Below are 17,245 nucleotides of genomic sequence, written 5' to 3'. Positions count from 1 at the left end.
GTTTGAAAAATGCTATAACTGTTAGGGTTGCTGGAAGTGTGGTGAATTCGGACCCAAAAGCAGAACACACACACACAGACAGTAATCCAAGAAGCGTAGTAGGTTTAATCTAGAAAGAGGCGTGGCAAAAATGTAAACAAACTACATCTCATTATCTCTAGCTGCTTTATCCTGTTCTACAGGGTCGCAGGCAAGCTGGAGCCTATCCCAGCTGACTACGGGCAAAAGGCCCTAGACAAGTCGCCAGGTCATCACAGAGCTGACACATAGACACAGACAGCCATTCACACTCACATTCACACCTACGGTCAATTTAGAGTCACCAGTTAACCTAACCTGCATGTCTTTGGACTGTGGGGGAAACCGGAGCACCCGGAGGAAACCCATGCGGACACGGGGAGAACATGCAAACTCCACACAGAAAGGCCCTCGCCGGCCACGGGGCTTGAACCCGGACCTTCTTGCTGTGAGGCGACAGCGCTAACCACTACACCACCGTGCTGCATAAACAAACTTGATTAAGAAAACAATAACAGAAATAATCCAGGTATAAACAAAATGTGAAACTTGACTTGAAAAACTGAGGCAGGCAAAGACATGAAAAAACACTTGGAGGAAAAAACCATGAGGCAAAAAAAAAAATCAACGGCTAGAGTTGATATACGAGACGTTCTGGCACTGTCTGTGGCTGAGAACAGCATTTAAAAAGGAAGTGAATGCAGGTGAGTGCTCGCTGAATGGGGAAGCAGGCAGGATGGACTTCCCCTCCCGGATTAGGATCGGAACTGACATGGAAGATCCACAAACTCAGGAGCGGATGTCCGGGGCGGAGCATGACAATGACAACTTTGACTGGAAAAGTGTTCTTTGGCCTGATGTAACAAAAATGCAGCTTTCTGGCAATAAACACTCAAGGGGGGTTGACTTAAAAATAAGGATGGCTATGATGAAAAGAACCATATCCCAACTGTAAAATATGGTGGAAGTTCTATGATGTTTTAGGTCTGTTTTTCTCCAAAGGGCCTGGAAACCTTGTTTGGGTACATGGCATCCTGGACTCCATGAAGTACCAGGACATTTTAAATCAAAATCTTGCTGTCTCTGCCAGGAAACTAAAACTGGTTTGTCATTGGATCTTCCAGTGAGATAATGATCTGAAGCATATGTCCAAATCAACACAAAAATGGTTAGCTAGCCACAGAAACAAGCTCCTTCCAAGGCCATCTCTGTTCTCTGACCTGAACCCCAATGAAAAACTGTGGGGTGAGCTAAAGAGGAGAATGCACAAGAGTGCCTAGGACCCTGGATGGAGAGACTCTGTAAAAAGTCTCAGATGCATTGGAGAATACAGAGCACTGTATTCTCCAATGTTATAAAATGTTATAGGATAAAACTCAGTGCTGTTTTACTGGCAGTGGGAGGTTATACAAAGTATTAATTTCAGGGGTGCCAATGCCAATGGTAGCACATATGTTTTTGTTGAAAATAATTATTTCTTGATGAAGGATTTGTTTTTCTCTGAATAAATTTATTTCACTTAAAGTTTTTTTTTCTTTTTTTCAATGTGAGATAACTCAGTGCTACTTCACCAAAAGGTGTATTTTTTTTCTCACCCTTAACCTTTACAAGAGGTGCCAATAATCATGGAAGGCATTGTACAACCCCAATTCCAAAAAAGTTGGGACAAAGTACAAATTGTAAATAAAAACGGAATGCAGTAAATTTACAAATCTCAAAAACTGATATTGTATTCACAATAGAACATAGACAGCATATCAAATGTTGAAAGTCAGACATTTTGAAATTTTATGCCAAATATTGGCTCATTTGAAATTTCATGACAGCAACACATCTCAAAAAAGTTGGGACAGGGGCAATAAAAGGCTGGAAAAGTTAAAGGTACAAAAAAGGAACAGCTGGAGGACCAAATTGCAACTCATTAGGCAATAGGTCATTAATATGACTGGATATAAAAAGAGCATCTTGGAGTGGCAGCGGCTCTCAGAAGTAAAGATGGGAAGAGGATCACCAATCCCCCTAATTCTGCGCCGACAAATAGTGGAGAATATCAGAAAGGAGTTTGACAGTGTAAAATTGCAAAGAGTTTGAACATATCATCATCTACAGTGCATAATATCATCAAAAGATTCAGAGAAGCTGGAAGAATCTCTGTGCGTAAGGGTCAAGGCCGGAAAACCATACTGGGTGCCCGTGATCTTCAGGCCCTTAGACGGCACTGCATCACATACAGGCATGCTTCTATATTGGAAATCACAAAATAGGCTCAGGAATATTTCCAGAAAACATTATCTGTGAAAGCAATTCACCGTGCCATCTGCTGTTGCCAGCTAAAACTCTATAGTTCAAAGAAGAAGCCGTATCTAAACATGATCCAGAAGCGCAGACGTCTTCTCTGGGCCAAGGTTCATTTAAAATAGACTGTGGCAAAGTGGAAAACTGTTCTGTAGTCAGACGAATCAAAATTCGAAGTTCTTTATGGAAATCAAGGACGCCGTGTCATTCAGACTAAAGAGGAGAAGGACGACCCAAGTTGTTATCAGCGCTCAGTTCAGAAGCCTGCATCTCTGATGGTATGGGGTTGCATTAGTGCGTGTGGCATGGGCAGCTTACACATCTGGAAAGACACCATCAATGCTGAAAGGTATATCCAGGTTCTAGAGCAACATGTGCTTCCATCCAGATGACCTCTCTTTCAGGGAAGACCTTGCATTTTCCAACATGACAATGCCAAGCCACATACTGCATCAATTACAGCATCATGGCTGCGTAGAAGAAGGGTCCGGGTACTGAACTGGCCAGCCTGCAGTCCAGATCTTTCACCCATAGAAAACATTTGGCGCATCATAAAACGGAAGATACGACAAAAAAGACCTAAGACAGTTGAGCAACTAGAATCCTACATTAGACAAGAATGGGTTAACATTCCTATCCCTAAACTTGAGCAACTTGTCTCCTCAGTCCCCAGACGTTTACAGACTGTTGTAAAGAGAAAAGGGGCTGTCTCACAATGGTAAACATGGCCTTGTCCCAACTTTTTTGAGATGTGTTGTTATGAAATTTAAAATCACCTAATTTTTCTCTTTAAATGATACATTTTCTCAGTTTAAACATTTGATATGTCATCTATGTTCTATTCTGAATAAAATATGGAATTTTGAAACTTCCACATCATTGCATTCCGTTTTTATTTACAATTTGTACTTTGTCCCAACTTTTCTGGAATTGGGGTTGTACATATATTCAAATAGTAATATTGAACTGTATTACAAGTCTCATAATTCATATTTTTGTAATGATCTAGTAGCATACCACACAACCCCATGGTGGAGACCTTGTTGACGTAAGTATCTGTTTCAATCACCATCATGCCTGTGCTATGGAACCATTGGATCTTCAAGCCAGCAGGAGTCCAGATCAGGTACATATTACCTGTGTCTAGAACTTCAAACCCATACTTTTTTAAAAGTGGTTTTGCATACCTAGAGTTGACATATACCTATGAAAAATAAGAGACAGATTATTAGTTCATTCATACATCTTCAGTCAGTGCTTTATGCTGATCAGCATCATACTGAGAGAGAGAGAGAGAGAGAGAGAGAGAGAGAGAGAGAGAGAGAGTACTCCCTCTCTCTCTCTCTCTCTCTCAGTATGATGCTGACCAACATAAAGCACTGACTGAAGATGTATAATTATTTTAAATGGTTGTATGCTGAATAGAACTGATTCAGTAATCAGTTATCTTCAGCACACAACCATTTAAAAAAATAATGTTAAAAAACAGAAGAAATGTTGACTGAACGTATCAGGTAGGCATATGGAACCGTATCACATATTATAATTCAAATGTAAGTGTGTGTTTCCATTTTTGAGTCAATATACATGAATATACAGTGAATATGGATTAACTTATGTTCGAGTGGCCCATGTGATTTTTATTTTTTATTTTTAATTTCAGCACAAGCATAATTCAGTGTGGGAAATAAGACTGGACTGGTGGACATTGACTGGTAATTTTCACATTTGTCCATCTGTATTTTAAACGCATTGGACCAGATGGCTGATAAAAAAATAATTCTAATGTGTCCTTCTGTATTTCAAAACCATCAAAATGGATGGCCCATGAAAAAATTGTAAAGCTATGGGTTAAATCTACTTCCAGTTTCCTTCCAAATGTTACACTGGGCAAATACATTATGTTGTAACATGGCCTGTGAAACGGGGGCCCCCGTGGGCGTAAATTTAAAAATTCATAACTTGGCCACTGATGGTCCTAGCCCTGCCAAAAATTACAGGCACATCCCTCTCCCCGAAAGCTTTTAAACCAGCCCAGACTCAGCCTGATCTGACATCAGGAGTGAGCATGGATTGCAGAAAGCTTTATCACGAGCCCTAGCTCCAGCCGCTCACATGCGTGGGGATTTAAAAATTCATAACTCGGCCACCAAAGGTCCTAGCCCCATCAAAATTTACAGGCACCTCCCATTCCCTGAGTGTCACACTAAATAAGACAATAATAATAATAATAATAGACTCCATATACACTGTTGTTTTTATTGCACGATGCAGTTGAACTAGTGTTTTATGGTTGACAGTGTCTGATTGATCTAGTCAGTTTATTAGGAGTTTAGTTTACATGAAACTTTGCAGTACAGTATTAACTGTCAAACTGCCAATCAATGGTTATTATATTATTATGTACATTTTTTATTCATAAGAATAACGTCAGTCATCATCATATGCTTTGGCGGATGTAGATTTATATTTTAATAGAGTTTTTATTTTCTTCTATTTTTAAGTCCTAGTCCAGCAGATTTTAGTCTTAATGCGAAATGATATTACCATGTCAAGTTTTGAGTCATTTTAAAAGTCATGTTGTGACAATGTTACTTGTAATCTCATACTCAAAATTTTAACTCTATTATTTAAGAATAGTTGTATTGTTAATTACTAAATTTCTTATAGACTTATTATAAACATAATATAAAAAATAGTCATTGTTGACAAAATGTTTCATGAGTGTTATTATAGTATCTATATGTGAGTATCAATAAGTTGTAACCAACTGGAACATCCTTGTCCCCATACTTTTTTTTTCTAGACATGGAACTGATCTGTGTGTACTACTGTTTTCTTGGGTATAATGTTAAGCATGTTTTTCTTGAATCTTCTGACATTTTCTTGTAAATATTCAATTTGTAGTGTAATTAGCAACAAATGTTGAGCATAATTTGACCTTTGAAGATCACAAAAATGTGCCTGGAAATAGCTGAGAAGCCATCTCCAGGCATCTAAAGCCCTTCAGCTTCTGGGGTCCTAAGGCAGGCCCTGGACCCTGGCCACATCATTCCGGGCCTTTGGCCTGTCATTCAGACAGGCTGAAATTTGGATGGACAGACATTTCAGACTTGTTTGTCCTATGACAGTCTGCTTAAAATTCCTTATTTCCCACACTGTAATTTATAAAAGCTGGTGTATTAATATGTTTGTTGGTACGTAGTATGTTATTTTTCATCTGTTTACGTTCAGTTACTAAACTAGTACTGAAAGCATATGCAGTGCAAAAGACAGTATGCGAATGCAGCATTTCAGAGACTGGACTTTTGCAGTTTGTAGGAAAGTTTTTTGATAAAAAAGGTTAAACCTACAAAATAACATGGAAAGACAAAATGCAGTGTCTTGCAAAAGTATTAATCTCTCTTTGTGTTTGTCCTGTTTTGTCACATTACAAGCTGGAATTAAAATGGATTTTTGGGGGTTTAGGACCATTTGATTTACATAACATGCCTACCACTTTAAAGGTGAAAACTGTTGCATTTATTGTGACACAAATAATAATTAAGATAAAAAAAACAACAGAAATCTGGAGTCTGCATAGGTATTCACCCCCCCCCAAAAAAAAAATCAATACTTCATAAGGCCACCTTTTGCTGCAATTACAGCTGCAAGTCTCTTGGGGTATGTCTCTATTAGCTTAGCAGATCTATCCACTGGGATTTTTGCCCATTCCTCAAGGCAAAACTGCTTCAACTCCTTCAAGTTAGATGAGTTGTGTTGGTCTACAGCAATCTTCAAGTTATGCCACAGATTCTCAAATGGATTGAGGTCTGGGCTTTGATTAGGTCCAAGACATTTAAATATTTCTCTTTAAACCACTCCAGTGTAGCTTTAGTATGTCTGTGAAGATTCTCAGTCATCCAGGTCATAGTAACTGTGGGTGGTAAAAGAGAGCAGCTGGACTTGCTTGAAGACGTTTCACCTCTCATCCGAAAGGCTTCTTCAGTTCTGTCTGACTAGTAGGGAGTATCAGGTATTTATCCTCTCATGGATGAAAAGCTCATCTAAGGTGTCATGAGTCATCCTGTTGGTGTGGGTCACTGGGGGCTGGATGTGAATGGCCTTGAGAGTCGTTAGGGTGATCAATGGATTGCCCATTAAGGTGATCAATGGAATGCTGATTCTCTCTGTCCTCTTGTGAGTCACTGAAAACAGCTGGGTTTTGGTGTGCATTCAGTTAAATAATAATAATAATGCATTTTATTTAAAAGCGCCTTTCAAAACACTCAAGGACACTATACAAACAGTAAAAACAAGAATAAAAACAACAGTAAAAACAATAAAACAAAACACAATAAAAGCACAGAGAAAGTAAACAGAGAATATAAAGATGGTAAAAGTCACAGTGAATATGCTAACTGAAACAAGTGAGTTTTCAGTCTGGATTTGAATAGAGGTAGAGAGTCGATATTAAGTATGTCGTGGGGGAGTGAATTCCAGAGTTGGGGAGCAGAGCGACTGAAAGCTCTACTCCCCATAGTACTGAGACGGGCAGAGGGGACAGTGAGGAGGAGGATCGGAGGGAGCGAAAGGGGGTAGCAATGTGGAGAAGATTGGACAAATATGGAGGGGCAAGATTATGGATGGCCTTGAATGTGTGGAGGAGAATTTTGAAGTTGATCCTGTATTTGATAGGGAGCCAGTGGAGAGTCTGTAGTGTTGGGGTGATGTGATGAAAAGAGGGTGTATTGGTGATGATACGGGCAGCTGAATTCTGGACCAATTGGAGCTTATGAAGGGATTTTTGAGGGAGACCAAAGAGGAGAGAATTACAGTAGTCAATGTGGGAAGTGACAAGACTGTGTACAAGGATGGAGGTGGTGTGGGAGGTGAGGGAGGGGCGAAGACGATTTATGTTGCATAAGTGAAAATAAGCAGACCGTGTAATGTTATTGATATGAGAGAGAAAGGATAGAGAGCTGTCTAGGATGACACCCAGGCTCTTGACCTGAGGGGAGGGGGAAACTATGGAACCATCAATTGAAAAGGAGGTACTGTCAACTTTGGAGAGGGTGGATTTGGTGCCTACAAGGAGGACTTCAGTTTTGTCACTGTTCAGTTTCAGGAAGTTAGAGGTGAACCAGGATTTGATTTCAGCTAAGCAAGTAGTAAGGGAGGGGGGAGGGAGGGTGGAAGAGGGTTTTCCAGACAGATAGAGCTGGGTGTCATCCGCATAGCAATGAAAGTTGATATTAAATTTACGAAATATATTGCCGAGGGGAAGAAGGTAGGTGATGAAGAGGAGGGGCCCCAGGACAGAGCCCTGGGGCACGCCAGAGGTGACAGGGGAGGGTTGAGATCTAAAGGACTTGAGTTGAATGAACTGAGTGCGGCCAGAGAGATAGGAGTGAAACCAGTCGAGGGGGGTGTGAGTGATACCGATGGAGGAGAGTCTATGAAGGAAGATGGAGTGAGAGATGGTGTCAAAGGCTGCACTTAGATCGAGGAGGATGAGAATGGAGAGTAGACCAAAATCAGCTGCCATGAGAAGGTCATTAGTGATCTTTAAGAGAGCAGTTTCTGTACTATGGCGGGGGCGGAATCCAGACTGAAAGTGCTCATATAGGGAGTTGTGAGATAGGTGAGAGTGGAGTTGAGAGGCTACAATTTTTTCGAGGATTTTGGAGATGAAGGGCAGGTTGGAAATAGGGCGAAGGTTGTTGTTGTCTGCGGGATCAGAACCAGGTTTCTTGAGTATTGGGGTGACAGCAGCAACTTTGAATAGTGTGGGAACAGTTCCAGTGATGAGTGAAGAGTGGATGATAGCAGATATGATGGGGAGGAGAGAGGGAAGGCAGGATTTAACAAGGGAAGTGGGGAGGGGATCAAGCTGACAGGTAGAGGGCTTGGACTTGCGGATGAAGACAGAAATTTCAGAGGGATCAGGGAGCTGGAAGCTAAAAAAATGGCTGGTGAAGGGGAAAGAGTTCAGTGGAGGGGTGAAATGGAGGGTTGGAGCTGAGATGTTGGTGAATTTTGTGAATTTTTTCATTGAAAAAGTGCAATAGATTGTTGCAGCTGTCAGCGGAGTAAAGGTAGATGGGGAGAGAGTCAGGTGGTTTGATGATTTTGTTGAGCAGGGTGAACAGTGCTTTGGAGTTGCTGTCATTGGAATGAATTAGAGTAGAGTAGTAGTCAGATTTAGATTGAATGATGGAGTCCTTGTATTGAAGTATGTGGGCTTTGTACATTTCTTTGTGGACAGTTAGACCAGTTTTCTTGTGGAGACGTTCAAGTTGACAACCTTTGGCTTTCATGGACCGGAGTTCGGGGGTATACCAGGGGGCAGTTTGTGAGAAAGTGACAGTCGAGTTTTAACAGGAGCAATACAGTTCAAGATGTTGTGAAGACCATTGTTGTATAAAGTGACTAGTTCATCAGGGGAGGGGAGATGGTCGGGAATAAGAATATTGTCAATAGAGGCAGACAGTGAATCAATATTAATGTCCTTAAAATACCTGAAAGTGATAAGGCGAGGAGTCTTGATAATGGATAGAGTGTGATACTGAAAGAAACAAGGAAATGGTCAGATATGTGGAGGTCATCGGCTGAGCAGTTGGAGGGGAAGAGACCAGAGCAGCAGATTAAGTCCAGTGTATGACCTTTAACATGGGTGGGGAAATCAATAAATTGCTGGAATCCAAAACTATCAAGACATGATGAAAAGTCACAGGTGAGAGGAAGACTGCAATTGTCCATATGGATATTGAAATCCCCTAACAGAATAATATTAGGAGAGAGAGTGGAAAGGTGAGTAAACAGGGTAGCAACGTCATTTAAAAAAAGTCTTTATGTGGCTTAGGAGGGCGGTAAACAGAAGCAATGATAGTGGGAGTGGGGCCTGGAAGTTGACACACTGTACATTCCATTGAACTGAAGGCGGGCATGGACACAGGCTGGATTTTCCATGTCTCGTGATGGATTAATGCGAGACCACCACTGCGACCCGAGCCGCGGGGATGAGAGATGTAAACAAATCCAGGAGGTGTACAGTCATTGAGTTGTGAGAAATCGCCGGGTTGTTGCCATGTTTCAGTCAAACAGAGGAAGTCAAGCTTACGGTCATTGAGGAGATCTTGGATGAGATGACCTTTGCCTGTGAGTGAGCAGATGTTGAGGAGACCAAAGTTGACGGTGGAGTTGTCTTGTCTGACGGAGGCGTTGATTGTTGATCTAGCCGGGATGGCTAACCACTGTGATCAGCAGCCCGACCAGCAAGTCTGCGGGGTCGGCAAGAGTGATTTAATGGGTCTGGAGTTGTCGTAGTGGAAGTTCCGATGGGAGCCACGGTGAATGTATCTCCGCCGAGGCTGGAGAGCAATATCCGGGTGTAGCGATGCCGGCGGCGACAGTCACAGACAGGTGACCACGGAGGCGGAGGACCTCAGCAGCGGTGTATTGGATCAGACAAGGTATTGGATAGAAGAGAAGAGACGCTACAGTCCAGGCGAGTACAAACCAGGCATAAGATTTCTCGAACCGCATAATAAACAACAGGAAACATAAAATCACTTTTTAAAAAACTTAAAACAAAGGCAGGTTTAAAGGTTAGAAAGTTACTGATGAGCAGCGGCAGCCATCAACGTGCCAGCGTTCACTCAATCAGACATGCGCAGCACTGAATCAGCGTTCACTCAATCAGACATGCGCAGCACTGAATCAGCGTTCACTCAATCAGCAATCTCAGTTGTCTGGGAAGTGTGCCAAGGACTGCATTGTAGGTGGCTAATAAATGATGTCTTAGACCCCCACCTCTGTTCAATGATGGCCATTCCAGGTTGACAAAAATGGCTTCTTTAACTCCTCGCAGCGAGGTCTTCAACTTCGATTTAAAAAGGCCGAGATCAGTAGTGGTGCGAATGTCGGGGGTCAGATTGTTCCACAGACTGTGAGCAGCGACAGCAAAAGAATGATCACCCCACTGTTTATATCTCGACCTTGGAACTTCTAACAGAAGCTGACCTGAAGAACGCAGGGCCCTACCATGATCACAGGTAGTTAAAATCTCAGACAAGTAAGAGGGAGCCAGGCCATTGATGGCATTAAAAACAAACAACAGAAGTTTAAAATCAATTCTAAAATGGACTGGAAGCCAGTGAAGTGATGACAGCACAGGAGTAATGTGTTCACGTCTAGACATGCTTGTTAAAAATCGGGCCACAGCGTTCTGTACAAGTTGAAGACGTAAAACTGAAGACTGGCTGAGGCCAACATAAAGGGCATTACAGTAGTCCAGTCTCAAACTGATGAATGCATGGATTGCCTTCTCGAGATCCTGCCGACTGAGAAACGGCTTCACTTTGGCCAAGAGACGGAGCTGAAAAAAGCTCGTTCTAACAACAGAACTAATCTGTTTATCAAATTTAAGCCAACTGTCAAACATTACCCCAAGATTTTGTACGAATGGTTTAAAAAAGGGGGCCAGAGTACCAGAATTTGTTGTAAAAACATTTGACGTGAGTGACGTGCCAAATACATTCCGTTTTGCTGTCATTCAAGTGCAAAAAGTTCTGTGCCAACCACTGCTTTACATCAGTAATACAATCCAGTAACTTAGTAAGTGCCATATTTTCATTGGGTCTCATGGGCAAATATATCTGCAAATCATCAGCATAAAAGTGAAAAGACAGATGGTGTTTTTTTTATATAATTGATCCCAGAGGATTGTACAATGAAAACAGAATAGGGACCTTCATCCCAGTCTCAAACCTCTGGCTGACTCAAACAGGTTTCCCTCCAGAATTGCCCTGTATTTAGTGCCATCCATCATTCCTTCAGTCCTGACCAGCTTTCCTGTCCCTGCAGATGAAAAACATCCCCACAGCATGATGCTGCCACCACAATGCTTCACTGTAGGAATGGTGTTCTCAGGGTGTTGGGTTTATGCCACACATGGCATTTCCCATGATGGCCAAAAAGATCAATTTTAGTCTCGTTTGACCAGAGAATCTTCTTCCATGTGTTTGGGGAGTCTGCCCCATACTGTTGGGCAAACTCCAAATGCATTTTCTTAAGCAATTACTTTTTTCTGGCCACTCTTTCATAAAGCCCCACTCTGTGGAGTGTATGGCTTAAAGTGGTCCAATAGACAGATACTCCCATCTCCACTGTGGATCTTTGCAGCTCCTTCAATGCTATCTTTGTTGTCTTTGTTGCATCTCTGATTAATGTCCTCCTTGCCTGGTGTGTGAGTCTTGGTGGGCGGCCTTTTCTTGTCAAGTTTGTAGTGGTGATATATTCTTTCCATTTTGCTATAAGGGATTTAATGGTGTTCCCTGGGATATTCAAAGTTTGGGATATTTTTTATAACCCAACCCTGATCCATACTTCTTTACAACTTTGTCTCTGACATGTTTGGAGTGCTCCTTGGTTTTCATGTTACTTGCTTAGTAGTGTTGCAGAGTCAGGGTCCTTCCAGAACAGGTTGATTTATATAGACATCATGTGACAGATCATGTGACACTTTGATTGCACACCTTAATCAACTAATTATCCAGTTGATTAAGGTGTGCAATTATCACCTTATAAAGTGAATTGGTTGGACCATCTCTTATTTAGGGGTTTCAAATGAAAGGGTGTGAATACCTATGCACATTCTAGATTTCTGTTTTTTCATCTTTTATTGTTTATGTCACAATAAAGCAACAATTTGCACCTTTAAAGTGGTAGGAATGTTGTGGAAATCAAATGGTGCTAACCCCCCAAAAATCCATTTTAATTCCATCTTGTAATGCAATAAAACAGGACAAACACCAAGGGGGATGGATACTTTTGCAAGACGCTATATATCAGGCAAGCATTCTTTAAAGTTTCTCCTCAAGTAGTTTTATCATGGGTTGTTTTCAATTTCAATGTTAATGCAATGGTAATCTGGAATATATAGTGATCTTACACTTTATTTCTGCATGTGTTTGTCGTAGGCCTTTAATTCAGTATTTAAATGCTAAATAGATACTTGTGAGCCAGCCAACCAACCAGCACTCACCTGTCTCTGCAAGCGATTAATAAGCACCTGGTTGGAGTCATGGGTAATGTTTAGAGCTGCCAGGCATAAGTGAGCAAAGTTCCAGACAAGCTGTAGTGCAACCAGAGAATAAAAACAAACAAAAATGTGACATTTTATTGATTTAATATTTCATGTTTATAATTAAAATTAAGATAGAAATAAGAAGAGGAAAAATAAAATTCAAGCTTCGCTTTGGTTTTGCATTTTCCTACATATGCACAATAAGTGTCAAGAGTTATGAAATTTAAATTCACTATTTGCATTGTTTATCTTGGCTGGTGTGCTTGTACTTAAAACCTATTGTCAGCTGCAAATTTACAAAAAATAAATCATATGCATTCTCTCATTTTATGCTGCAATGCTACAAAATATTATTACTTTTTATTTTTATCTTTATTTTATTTGTCTATCTGTTTGTATCATGCCTGAAATGAAAACCAAACCAAATTGAAACATGCTAAATGTAATCAAATTAATGTATAAAAACAGTAAACATCAAAAAGTTTAGGGATGCAACTGAGCCACAGAGATGCTACATAACAAAATATTATTTATAACTACTAAAGCAGCACATCAAGACATCAGCCACAAAGTTAAAACTTGGTCTTGGAAGTGATCTTCCAGCAGGACAATGAGTCTAAGCATATCTCCAAAGTATAACAAAATGGCTTAAAGACAACAAAGTGAAAGTCCTATAAAAGTTAGAGCTTGTCCAGGGTGTACTCTGTGTGACCTTGACAGATAAGTGGTATAGATCAGTGTTTCTCAATCACCATCTAGTGGGCAGTGATTTTTTTTTTTTTTAGTTGAAGCTAATTTTTAGTAGGGTACAATTTCTGGGTTGCATCCAACGTCACATCCACCTCATTAGATATGCAAGACATAAAGTGTTGATCAGCTGAGCTCACTGTTCACAAAGCATTACTAGCACTGGGGTGCCTTGCTAGCTGTTAAAATGCCCTACGCTTGCATTGTTTTGGGCTGCTTGAATCCCAAAGGAGCAGTACAGGTGTAGTGGTTAGCACTGTTGCCTCCCAGCAAGAAGGTTCTGGGTTCAAGCCCAGTGGCTGATGGGGGGCCTTTCTGCTTGAAGTTTGCATGTTCTTTCTGTGTTTGTATGTTCTTTCTGTGTGAATCCAGGTGCTCCAGTTTCCCCCACAGTCCAAAGACATGCGGGTAAGGCTGATTGGTGGCTCTAAATTGACCATAGGTGTGAATTGTTGTTTGTGTCTACAGTGGTGCTTGAAAGTTTGTGAACCCGTTAGAATTTTCTATATTTCTGCATAAATATGACCGAAAACATCATCAAATTTTCACACAAGTCCTAAAAGTAGATAAAGAGAACCTAGTTAAACAAATGAGACAAAAATATTACACTTGGTCATTTATTTATTGAGGAAAATGATCCAATATTACATATCTGTGAGTGGCAAAAGTATGTGAACCTTTGCTTTCAGTATCTGGTGTGACTCCCTTGTGCAGCAATAACTGCAACTAAATGTTTCCAGTAACTGCTGATCATTCCTGCACACCGGCTTGGAGGAATTTTAGCCCATTCCTCCATAAAGAACAGCTTCAACTCTGGGATGTTGTTGGGTTTCCTCACATGAACTGCTCACTTCAGGTCCTTCCAAAACATTTCAATTGGATTAAAGTCAGGACTTTGACTTGACCATTCCAAAACATTAACTTTATTCTTCTTTAACCATTCTTTGGTAGAATGACTTGTGTGCTTAGGGTCATTGTCTTGCTGCATGACCCACCTTCTCTTGAGATTCAGTTCATGGACAGATGTCCTGACATTTTCCTTTATAATTCACTGGTGTAATTCAGAATTCATTGTTCCATCAATGATGGCAAGGCGTCCTGGCCCAGATGCGGCAAAACAGGACCAAACCATGATACTACCACCACCATGTTTCACAGATGGGATAAGGTTCTTATGCTGGAATGCAGCATTTTCTTTTCTCCAAACATAACACTTCTCATTTAAACCAAAAAGTTATATTTTGGTCTCATCCGTCCACAAAACATTTTTCCAGTAGCCTTCTGGCTTGTCCACGTGATCTTTAGCAAACTGCAGACAAACAGCAATGTTCTTTTTGGAGAGCAGTGGCTTTCTCCTTGCAACCCTGCCATGCACACCATTGTTGTTCAGTGTTCTCCTGATGGTGGACTCATGAACATTAACATTAGCCAATGTGAGAGAGGCCTTCAGTTGCTCAGAAGTTACCCTGGGGTCCTTTGTGACCTCGCCGACTATTACACGCCTTGCTCTTGGAGTGAGCTTTGTTGGTCGACCACTCCTGGGGAAGGTAACAATGGTCTTGAATTTCCTCCATTTGTACACAATCTGTCTGATTGTGGATTGGTGGAGTCAAACCTCTTTGGAGATGGTTTTGTCACCTTTTCCAGCCTGATGAGCATCAACAATGCTTTTTCTGTGGTCCTCAGAAATTTCCTTTGCTCATGCCATGATATACTTCCACAAACATGTGTTGTGAAGATCAGACTTTCATAGATCCCTGTTCTTGAAATAAAACAGGGTGCCCACTCACACCTGATTATCATCCCATTGATTGAAAACACCTGACTCTAATTTCACCTTCAAATTAACTGCTAATCCTAGAGGCTCACATACTTTTGCCACTCATCGATATGTAATATTGGATCATTTTCCTCAATGAATAAATGACCAAGTATCATATTTTTGTCTCATTTATTTAACTGGGTTCTCTTTATCTACTTTTAGGACTTGTGTGAAAATCTGATGTTTTAGGTCATATTTATGCAGAAATATAGAAAATTCTAAAGGGTTCACAAACTTTCAACCACCACTGTATGTGTCAGCCCTGCAATGACTTGGTGACTTTTCCAGGGTATACCCTGCCTCTCGCCCATAGTCAGCTGGGATGGGCTCCAGCTTGCCTGTGACCCTGCCTAGGAAATGCGGTTACAGGTAATGGATGAATCACCAAACCGTGAAACTGAGAAATTTCTTCTGGGTTCCCCGTGAAGTGATAAGAGGGTGAATGTGTAAAGGATTTTACCAAAAGACAATGAGATGAGAAAGGTGGCTCTTGAACCTCTCTCTCTCTCTCTCTCTCATTATCTCTAGCCGCTTTATCCTGTTCTACAGGGTCGCAGGCAAGCTGGAGCCTATCCCAGCTGACTACGGGCGAAAGGCGGGGTACACCCTGGACAAGTCGCCAGGTCATCACAGGGCTGACACATAGACACAGACAACCATTCACACTCACTTTCACACCTACAGTCAATTTAGAGTCACCAATTAACCTAACCTGCATGTCTTTGGACTGTGGGGGAAACCGGAGCACCCGGAGGAAACCGACACGGACACGGGGAGAACATGCAAACTCCACACAGAAAGGCCCTCACCGGCCACAGGGCTCGAACCCAGACCTTCTCGCTGTGAGGCGACAGCGCTAACCACTACACCACCGTGCCACCGCTCTTGAACCTGTCTCCTGTTATTAGAAACACACTTTTTATGAGACACACCCTGTGTATGTGTGTGATTCTATCGATCATCATTATATATGATAGATAGATCTCTCTCTCTCTCACACACACACCTAGGATATAAAAAGTGTACACACACACACCATTAAAATGATAGGTTTTTCTGATGTAAAAAAAAAAATGAGACCACATTAAATAATTTCAAAACTTTCCCCACCTTTAATATGACCTATAACCTGTACGATTCAGTTGAAAAACAACAAATCTGTTCAGGGAAAAACATAAAAAATAAAAAATGTACAATAAGCTGGTTGTATAAGTGTGCACACCCTTAAACTAATACTTTGTTGAAGCACCTTTTGATTGAATGCTGTAATTCAGTCTTTTTGGATAGGAGTCTATCAGCCTGCCACATCTAGACTTGGCAATATTTGCCCACTCTTCCTTGCAAAAGCACTCCAAATCTGTCAGATTGCAAGGGCATCCCTTGTGCATAGCCCTCTTCAGGTCACCACACAGCTTTTCAATTGGATTAAAGTCTGGGCTCTTGCTGGGCCATTCCAAAGCTTTTTTGGGTCATTGTCATGCTGAAAGATGAACTTCATCTTCAGCTTTCTAGCAGACACCTGAAGGCTTTGGGCCAAAACTGACTGGTATTTAAAACTGTTCATAATTCCCTCCACCTTGACTAAACCCCTGTTCCAGCTGAAGAAAAACAATCCCAAAACATGATGCTGCCACCACCATGTTTCACTGTGGGTATGGTGTGTTCTTTTGGTGATGTGCAGTGTTGTTTTTGCGCCAAACATACCTTTTGGAATTGTGGCCAAAAAGTTCAACCTTGGTTTCATCAGACCAAAACACATTATCCCACATGCTTTTGGGAGAGTTAATGTATTTTTTTTTTTTTGCAAAATTTAGCCAGGCCTGGATGTTTTTCTTTCACCCTACCTCATAGTCCAGATATATGGAGAATATGGGAGATTGTTGTCACATGTACAACCCCGATTCCAAAAAAGTTGGGACAAAGTACAAATTGTAAATAAAAACGGAATACAATAATTTACAAATCTCAAAAACTGATATTGTATTCACAATAGAACATCAACAACATATCAAATGTCGAAAGTGAGACATTTTGAAATTTCATGCCAAATATTGGCTCATTTGAAATTTCATGACAGCAACACATCTCAAAAAAGTTGGGACAGGGGCAATAAGAGGCTGGAAAAGTTAAAGGTACAAAAAAGGAACAGCTGGAGGACCAAATTGCAACTCATTAGGTCAATGGAGCACTTGCATGTGATGTCACAGCCGATCCAGATTGTGACAGACGCCATCTTGTCGGTCAAACGCCATATTTCCGCCTTCTACTTCTGGTTCTACTTCTGCTTCTACTTC

At 41.1% G+C, this 17,245-nt stretch overlaps 1 protein-coding gene across 1 annotated transcript in view; it reads right to left on the bottom strand.

The window, feature by feature from the left end:
- The window catches only part of otog (otogelin), a 550,025-nt gene that overhangs the window by 138,735 nt on the left and 394,045 nt on the right, over positions 1-17,245 (bottom strand). The window contains exons 38-39 of the mRNA XM_060911543.1: positions 12,341-12,430; positions 3,331-3,517 (exon numbers count right to left, since the gene is read on the bottom strand). Coding sequence (XP_060767526.1) covers positions 3,331-3,517; positions 12,341-12,430 — 277 coding nt within the window. The remainder of the gene's footprint in view (positions 1-3,330; positions 3,518-12,340; positions 12,431-17,245) is intronic.

The sequence above is a fragment of the Neoarius graeffei genome, chromosome 27 (assembly GCF_027579695.1).
Source record: "Neoarius graeffei isolate fNeoGra1 chromosome 27, fNeoGra1.pri, whole genome shotgun sequence".
Lineage (NCBI taxonomy): Eukaryota > Metazoa > Chordata > Actinopteri > Siluriformes > Ariidae > Neoarius > Neoarius graeffei.
The sequence above is the reverse complement of the archived record's forward strand: the minus strand, read 5'-3'. Positions and strand labels throughout refer to the sequence as shown.